Source organism: Arachis hypogaea, chromosome 19, assembly GCF_003086295.3.
Source record: "Arachis hypogaea cultivar Tifrunner chromosome 19, arahy.Tifrunner.gnm2.J5K5, whole genome shotgun sequence".
NCBI lineage: Eukaryota > Viridiplantae > Streptophyta > Magnoliopsida > Fabales > Fabaceae > Arachis > Arachis hypogaea.
Window position 1 is genome coordinate 155,739,173 of NC_092054.1, and position 9,777 is coordinate 155,748,949.

General features: G+C 31.6%; 1 protein-coding gene across 1 annotated transcript; it reads left to right on the forward strand.

Moving 5' to 3' along the window:
- The first annotated feature begins 764 nt into the window (after window positions 1–764).
- LOC112775819 (cysteine--tRNA ligase 2, cytoplasmic) lies at window positions 765–5,494 on the forward strand. The gene is made up of 9 exons (XM_025819701.3): window positions 765–1,132; window positions 1,781–1,844; window positions 2,124–2,285; window positions 3,122–3,292; window positions 3,372–3,653; window positions 3,764–3,889; window positions 4,424–4,645; window positions 4,733–4,849; window positions 4,950–5,494. Exons 1-9 carry the CDS (start codon window positions 960–962, stop codon window positions 5,220–5,222), a joined length of 1,590 nt encoding a protein of 529 aa, XP_025675486.1. The 5' UTR covers window positions 765–959; the 3' UTR covers window positions 5,223–5,494.
- Window positions 5,495–9,777: the final 4,283 nt, after the last annotated feature.

Sequence of the window (9,777 nt, forward strand, 5' to 3'; positions counted from 1 at the left end):
TTATATTCAATTAATTGATATGCATAATATTAAATTGTGTAATATTTAAATATCTAATCAAATCAATTAATTGATATAATTAAGCTATTATACTAAATTGTATTTAATAAAAAAGAACATAATTACATGATTTATTTTAAGTGTTTTTTTTGTTAAGTTTTATTATTAAATAAGTCTGCTATATATAGTCTTTTAGATCATGTCAAACTTTAAAAAAAAAAAATCACATTAAGACCCACAATAAGCAAGTTTAAAATTAGTCAAAATTTTCTTATCAAGACATGACGTATATAGATTATAATTGAATTTTAGTTTAATTAGCAGAATCAATTTGTTCAATCTTATTTATACCCATATTTTACCAGAAAAATATTTATTTTAAAACGTAATTAGACTTATATTCCAATTGTTAATAATCCAAGATTCTTTCTAAAAAGTATTTGTATTGTATGCCTTTCTAGAATAAGCATCTCATAGAATTTAAAAAAAATAGAGAATTATCTTTTAATTGGTTAATATTAACTATTTTTTTAAATTTTTATTTTTTAAAAAATTCAGAATTTAAGATTAAAAATTTGTGATTTAAAATATGAAATTTAAGATAAATAAAATAATTTTAAAAATAGTTGATATTAGCTGTAAAAATTTAACCCCTAATATTATTTAATTAAAAATTATCTAAATACAAATAAGGTTGCAGCAGTACAGTGAAAAAAAGAAGAAAAGAGCACTCATTTATATTTATATAAGTTGTAACGGAAATTAATAAATAAATACAAAGTAGATTTTTTTTAAAAATGGCATAAATATTTGAGAGCCGGTCGAACAAAGTTACGACTCCGAAGTCAGAACACAAAAGTAGGGCGAACCGGGGTTGTAACGAACGCATCCGAAAATATTTGGCGTTCATCTGAAGCAGCTGCAGCCACCGGCGACAGATACAGTGTACGGTGGCAACAATGGCGGAGGAGCAACTTGAGTTCAGGATTTACAATTCAATGACTCAGCAGAAGGAGATCTTCAAGCCCAAAAATCCCGGCAAAGTTTCCATGTACGTCTGCGGTGTCACCGCCTACGACTTCAGCCATCTCGGCCACGCTCGCGCCGCAGTTTCTTTCGATATACTCTACAGGTGATTCTCGCAAATGGGTATTCCTTTTATGGCTTGATTTCCTCTCCCTGCTGTTAAAGTTTGAATCTTGTTGGGGAATCCCCCATGGCCCATGGGTTTTAAATTTTCCAGATTTCTCATTTGGTGGTCAGCATGATTATTGGCTCGATTGCGTAGCTCCTTATTGTGTTTACTATTTCAAGGGGTTATCTGTTGTTTATTTCTGGGTGAATAATTTGTTCCTTTCATATGATGATTGTTATGGTAATCTACCATAATTCTCAAAGGAATCGGCTTTCAACAATGCTGTGTTTTTTTATTTTTATGTTTTTAATAACTAGTTTATATATTCATTGACATACGTAGCTATAGTGTATACATATATTAGATGCTATGACCCCTTACGGATTTAGCTGCTGAAGTTAAACAGGTGTTAAGTAAGGTTATAAAAGATGATTTTCTAGTTCTAATTTATCGTATTATTGTCTAAGTAAAGCATAAAGTCAGTATTTTGCTTCTGTCCTTGATGGAGGTGTAGTCCTGCTATTGTTATTAAGATTAAATTCAGATATGAGATTCAGAGTTTTTTAACCACTCTTTCTATTCTTGCCTTCCTTTAATTACTTGCATTGGATACAGAGGTAGCATGCTTAACATGAAAACCTGCAGGTACCTTGTGCATTTGGGCTATGAGGTAACATATGTGCGGAATTTCACCGATGTTGATGACAAGGTAACCACTTTCACCCTTCGTTAGTATTAATATTGAAAAGTTTTCTTTGTAATCCAAAATATAACTGCATGCTTCTGTTTCTGTCAATTATAATTTGTTTTATGTGATTTTAAAAAGTTAGCTATGTGCCATTGAAACATACATATATCTATCTTTTAGAAATTTCACCAGTCCATTAGTCCTACAAAACATAGACCTTGAAGCAATATTATTTTACATGAGTCTCTTATGTTATTCTTTAATGTCTATTTGAGACTGCTAATATCAGAATTGCTGCAGATAATTAAGCGAGCAAATGAGATTGGTGACAATCCGTTGGACTTAAGCAACCGTTTTTGCCATGAATATAATGTTGATATGACTGATCTTCAGTGTGAGAAACCTTCTCAAGAGCCTCGTGTTTCTGATCACATGGACGAGATAAAGAAGATGATAAGTCAGGTGTAATTTTGCTATTAAGATCACTGTCATTTGCTTTAATTTGAGTCTTTTAATCGAATAATCCACAATAGCATTAAAATATTGAGAGTTTTGTGTGCTGTTTTATATTAGTTTATTTCTTTTCTTAAGTGCATTTGGAATTGATACATTTCTATCACTGATAAGTAAAGTATCATTCTGGATACTCTAGGCTTTACCGGTTACCTAAACATTTAGGTGGCACTACTCAATACTTACTGTTCTAGTGAGCATGAATTTAAGTATAACTACCTTCTACTCAGCCCCACCCTGTCCCCTTTTGTTTTCATTCAAATGATAAATTGATCCTTCTACATTCTTTCTGCACTTTATGTGCTATTATCATAAATTTCCTCCTTGATTTGGGAACTAAGAGATCCTAATTGAGGGATTAGTAAACAAAGAAAAGAGAATTAGCCCAAGTATTTTAAACACTTTGTATTTGTTTGTCAAGGAGTAAAAAGGGGCTGACATTTCCCATGAATTGACTTCATGTGTAAATTATTTCACCCAGTTTTGTCCCCATACCGGACTCACCCTTAAATAATAGTGTAGAATTTGGAAGTTTGAAGCTGCACTCTCCAAGTGAAGCATCTAATGAGGTTGCATACGCCATAAGGTGATAAACATGGCTTTCTGAAGCAGATGGTATCATATTTGCTCTGGGGCATATTTATTTGGGGTTGTGTGTTGTTGTTCTTAATTTGTATAGCGTTGAAGCATGAAATATACAAGTTGATGCAGTTGTTGTATGTTTGCCTTTTTCTGTAAGGAATTAAAATTTCTTAAAAGTGATTAATCCATGTCGTACCATACAGATTATCAGTAATGGCTATGGCTATGAAGTTGATGGTGATGTTTTCTATGCTGTTGAGAAATTCCCAAGTTATGGCATGCTGTCTGGACAAAAGCTAGAACATAACAGAGCAGGGGAACGAGTTGCTGTTGATTCAAGAAAGCGTCACCCTGCTGATTTTGCATTGTGGAAGGTATATGAACATTTATAGATTATTTTAATACATTTTGGGCAACATTTTGTAATCTCTCTTTTTTTCTTAATGATTGCAGGCTGCGAAGCCTGGTGAACCTAGCTGGGACAGCCCTTGGGGTCCTGGGAGACCAGGGTGGCACATTGAATGCAGTGCAATGAGTGCATGCTATTTAACTCAGAAATTTGATATTCATGGTGGTGGAATTGATTTGATCTTTCCTCATCATGAAAATGAGATTGCGCAGAGCTGGGCTGTAGACCATGAGAGCAGTATCAGTTATTGGATGCATAATGGGCATGTCACTAATAACAATGAGAAGATGTCAAAGTCCTTAGGCAACTTTTTCACAATTCGTCAGGTTAATAATAGCTCTTAATTCCTTCCTAGACATTTATAGAAGGTATTACATGGTGAAATTCTTGAATATGTTGTGAATATATTTGATGAAATTCTATTCCCTGCTGGCAGATTACTGAGCGGTATCATCCGCTTGCTTTGAGACATTTTTTGATCAGTGCTCATTATAGATCTCCGCTAAATTACTCAGTTGCACAGCTGGAGAGTGCATCTGATGCTATTTATTATATATTTCAGGTAACAAGCTCCTGAATAATCTGTACCCGAAATTCTTCGTCATTTCTTATAAGTTGATTGTCAAACTCATCCTTGAGGTTAACAATCTTTCTTCATGATGTAATCTGAAAATTAGTTGCTGATTTGGGATTGTGTGCAGAGATGCCACATGTTTGTCAACGGAAGATACTTTAGTTATGTTCTATGATGGATATTGCTCCTCTTAACTTCATATTGTGTTCTTGTTTGCTTCTATTGGATTTCCAAATATTTCTAGGAAGAATTTTTGACGAATTTTATTTCATGCAAAAATTATTGGTATACTGTGTGTTTGTTACACGTAAAACAGGAAACATATAATCACATAGAATATAGTTTATTTTTAACTAGGTTTTGGCAGCAGTGTTGTTTAATATAATTCTTTTGATGCCAGTTGTCAACCTAGACGTGTGTATTAATTGTGAAGCTTAATTGATGCAACCAACTTTAGGGAAATATTGTGTTCCTTCACCATGGTCTTGATTATGAGAAGGATTGTGTTCTTTTGATTGTCAGACTCTTCAAGATTGCAAAGATGCTGTATCCTCATTTCAACAAGGTGAAACTGAGAAGAATCAAAGTGCACTACAAGTTAATGAGGCCGCTAAGGAATGCATCAAGAAAATGCAGGTTGAATTTCAAACAAAAATGTCAGATGATTTGCAAACACCGGTATTACTAACTGGCGCCATCCAAGAGGCCTTGAAATTTGTCAACAGTTCTTTGAAGATGCTGAAGGTAGGTACCCGGAAATAACTTCCGGCATTGCATGTCTTTATCCCATATGCCTTGTAGATGCACTGACACATCCTCTGTGCCTTCCAGAAAAAGCTTCAAAAGAAGGTACAACTGCAATTGGTTCATTCCCTAGCTGAAGTTGAGAAAGAAGCCGCAAAAATTTTGAACGTTCTAGGATTACTGTCCTCTAAATCCTATGCCGAGGTGATGCATGTTATCAGAATGCACTTGGATTATGTTTCTTTAAAAACTGTTCTTCTGGAAATCTGAACCGAAAACCATTGTGGTTGTTTTTGTTCATCAGGTTCTGCAAGAGTTGAAGGATAAGGCATTGAAGAGAGCAGATATGGCAGAAGATGAAGTGTTACATCTGATAGAAGAAAGAAAACAAGCAAGGATTAACAAGGATTTTCCAAAGAGTGATAGGATTAGGACTGATTTGACTGCAAAGGGCATTGCACTTATGGATGTTGGAAATGAAACTATTTGGAGGCCATGCATCCCAAGTGAGCCTCTTGTAGCAGAAGAACAAAACTCAACAGAAGGGAATAATGGGCCACCTACATCATCAACGTGAGGGTCAGAATCAATGACCCTGTATTACTATGATTGTTTGTTACAGAATTATTAAATGTCATAGTTTATGATTACCTTAATAGCATGCTTCAAGTTTGTATAACAATTTCTAGGAGGGTAAGCACTTTTACAGTTTTGTCTTAACAGGTCATGCAATTTCTCAGTGTACACTAAGAGTCTAGATTAATAGATTATCTTTTGTATGGTTTGATTTTGCTAAATCGACAATGGTTTTTGTTAACTTAATTAATGACTTTGGTCCCTTAATCTCAATCGTATAGTTTCAATTCAATTCAACGGCTAAGATTAAGGGGTTTTTTAATATAATTTTCTTTTGGTAATAGCATACATACATTTTAATTATCACAAAGTAAAAACTATTCTTCAACTCATTGTATTCATATAAAATTATTCATTAACGACCATAAACTTCTAAAATAGGGAAATGTCAGGGAAATATGGCCTCCCTCTATGACTATGACTCCCTCCTCCTACAATGTTTCCATGCAGCCCTTTATTCTAAGCCATGATATCTCTTTCTCTCTTCTGATTAATGAATGAATGAATGAATGCCTTTTATTATTCCCTTTTTTTGTTGCTTCTCTCTTCTTATTGTAAGCCATGCGCATATATTGTGTTAGCAAAAAATTTATGCATTTAAAAATTACATGTTTAGTGTTTTAACAATGTGTCAAAAATCAACCACCAAATTAATTATTCGTAGATCCTGAAGTTAAATGTGAACGTCAATCAAATTATTGAAGTAAACTCCTGATTTGAAATCACTCTTTATAGTGCTAATTTTGACAGTCTAGTAAAACATATCAAATAAAAAATATGATTCTACTCTAGACTAAATATATGATTCAGATAAACATACACTATTTTTCTAAGTTTCTTATGAATATCAATGTTTCTTCGTATCCGTAATATTTTGTTTACAAGGATACTCATTAATATTTGGTATTTATATGATTGCCTATCTAATAGTAATAGGGACTCGTGAATTTGAATATAGATGTGCATTATAAATTATGATTCATTTACCTGAATTGTATATGAAATTTGAAAGTCTGAAACATTTTATTCCTCTCATTGGTGCCATATTTATCTGATTCTAAAAGGACCAGACAAGTCTTCGTGCTGCTTCATTGGTGGTGCCATATTTATAAACTCCTCACTCTTCCTTACTTTTTTTGATGTGGGACTAACTTCATGCACTTCTCACACTTGCAATACTAACATAAAATTGGTCGGTTTAATAGAATTAATCGAAAATCAATTATCTAATCAGTCTAATTTAAACAAAAAAATCAATCAAAAATCAATTGAATTATTCTAAATTTTTATAAAAAAAATTGATTAAAGGATTATTTTTTAAAAAACACACACACATATATAAAAACAAAAATATATTATTTAATGATATCAAATTTAACTCCAATAAAATTTCTGTTAAACCGAACATATATATATTTATATATATACACACACAAAAATATATTATTTAATTATATTTCTAATTAAATTTCAATTAAACTTTTTAACCATTGAACATCTAATTTCACTTATTCGATTACCATTCCAATTTTCATCATTTTGATAATAATAATGAAACTATATATAAGTATGGTATGAGGAACTTGTCATTGGAACTAGTCAACTAGGTCATGTTTATCTTCCCCCCCCCCCCCCCCCTTTTTATATTAAAGACAGTAAAAAGAAATATGAGATTCCAAGACACGACTTTAAATTCAAATGTCATTAGTCACCAAAAAAAAAAATTCAAATGTCATTAAAATGTGATGAGTTGATTGAACTTCTGAGTATATAAATGGTTAAATATTTGAAATAAAACATTAGCATATAGAAATAGAATTATATCCTGTTTAGATCTTACGTGAAAAACATGGGTCATGAATGAATGAAATGAGTAGATGAACAATATAATCAAATTATTCTAAGAGTTATGTATCACTTTATCACCTCATTTCACGTCGATCACTTTTGCTGATACACCGAATCTCCCTAAATAGATTATGATAACAACAACAATAATAGTAGCTTAAGTAAGCGCCATTAACGTCTTATATGATATCTATCTATTGGTTTTAATATTTTGATTTTCATAACCACTAAATCTATCTCCACCATGCAATTTTCAGACATAAGGACCACCCCAACCCACAAAAACCGTTCAACTTGTCCCCTTTAATTTTTCTTAAAAAGAATTGCAGTGAGAAGCTATAACCCTTCAAAAAGCATATATATAGGTCACAAAGAAAAATGCTCTAGTGGGGACACCCACCACATATTTTTTCTTAGCTTCAAAAAAAGCCACAAAACATTATATATTGTTCTTCCAAAAGGACTCCATACCTCAATTTTATTAATTTCCTCACACAAAAGCCATGAAGGATCTCCACAAGTGGCACAGATAAGATTTTAAATAATACCTAATAAAAAATTTTCTATATACACCACTAAATTGTTCAACTATTTATTTAATCAGGGTTCTATAATATAAAAAGGAAAAATATTGGATACCAATATACTATCTGCGAACTTATTGCCAACAATAATTAATTATTATATTTTAAACACATGTATAAGAAGACACATCTAGAAAATACATTTATAAAGATACTTCCATTAAACACAGCTATAAAAAAGACATTTTTATTAGACACATTCGCAAAGACACTTTTATTAAACACAGTCATAAATAAGAGTTGGCAGAAGTTGGCAGAAATACTGTTGGTAACGTAACGGGATTGATATAAAAATGATCGAAGTCAAATTTATTCTCATGGATAAAATATAATAAATAAAAAAAATTAATTATCAAACTCAAACAAATTTTAAATTAATTATGATAAATAAAAAATAAATCTTAACCGATTCTGAAATTTAAACTCGTCTAAATTTCTTAATAAATCTAACATTCAAATCTTAAAATTGATATACAATCATCGTTTATTTTTTCGTTCAAATCGATATATAACAATGGTTTAAAATAAATTTGACTAAATTGAAAAATAAAATTAGATAGATATAATTTAAATCATAATAAATTATACCAATTTTATTTTTTAAATCAATTCATACCATAAACACTATTTTTTTCATTGTAACAATATACATTTCACGTTTATATATAGATATAAGCATATTTCATTTGGACAGTTGGACAATAAACGAATAAATATATCTTTTTATGAATTTTTTATATCTCGTTTGCAAACAAGATCTAGTTAATTAAGATTTTACTTATCTTGTTTACACTATACACAAAATATATAATACAATTTAAAACGTAAATACTCTTTAAATTATATATATTGATAAATAAAATATTTAATTTATTTATTTATATAAAAAATCCATGATAAAAATGATGTACGAAAATATTATTGTAAAAAAAATATTAAAAGAAAAATAAAGGGAGCCAGATATGTAACTGTTTAAGGTACGATGTTAGTGGTCCTGTAAGATAAGTTGCAACGTTGCATATATAGAAATGGTGTCAACGTAGTACTCACTCAATCAATTTAAGTCTCTTTACAGAGAAAAATCTTCTTTGGGTCCCATTTTATAATCTTTTCTCCATAGGAAAATATAGTGCAATAACAAGTACAAGATGAGGAACCTACAAACAGAGACCTCAAACCACTTTTTTGCTATGAACTATGTCTCTGTTATGTGCACCGCAAACGTTTGTCTCCAACTTGACCACTCGAGCTTTTGGAACCGTAGGAATTCCAAAAGGCAAATTGTGCAAACAGTATCTGCTGTCTACTTCCTCTCAGGCATGCATCCATGTCACCCCTTACAAATATCTCCACCTTTATCACTTTTATCAATAAATCTACTCATAGTAACTAATTATTAACATTCATCATTGCTAGAGGCACAAGAAAACTGGCAGATAGCGACGGTTTTTTTCAACCGTTGCTAAATAGAATCTGCCAGCAGTTTTTGTAGCGAATTTAAAGGTTTAGTCGCACGCTATCTTTTAGCGGATTTATCAACCGCTGCTATTCGTTTGGCAGCGGTTAAAAACCGCTGCTAATCTTGTACATAACTACTGCTATTTGTCGGATGTGGTGTAGTGAGGACTAGACAAATTCCTCCTCTTTTAGTGGTTTTAACTTCAAGAACAATCGGTTAAAGTTCTTTAAAAATGAATTAGATAAAATCTTAATAATAAGATGCGTATGTATGTTAACCAACTTGAATTGGTCGCGGAATTTGTTTAAGTAAGTTCTTCGAAATTTGAATTTTGTCTTGCCGATATAATAATTTATTGGCCAAACGCGAACCTTTAAATGAAGTACAGATCTGTAGCAGATTAATCCTTGATCTGTCGAATTAAAAAAGAAAACATATATATTCTATGGCACTTGGTTATAACTTGTTGTATGATACTCATTCACAACACTCAAAGGGAGACAGATATAAGTGCAGCACATTGTGTCACATATTCTGTGACATTAGTGAAAATAAGATAGCCGGTTATGGAAGCATAATCCAGTTACTTAGCTATGGAATCTGGA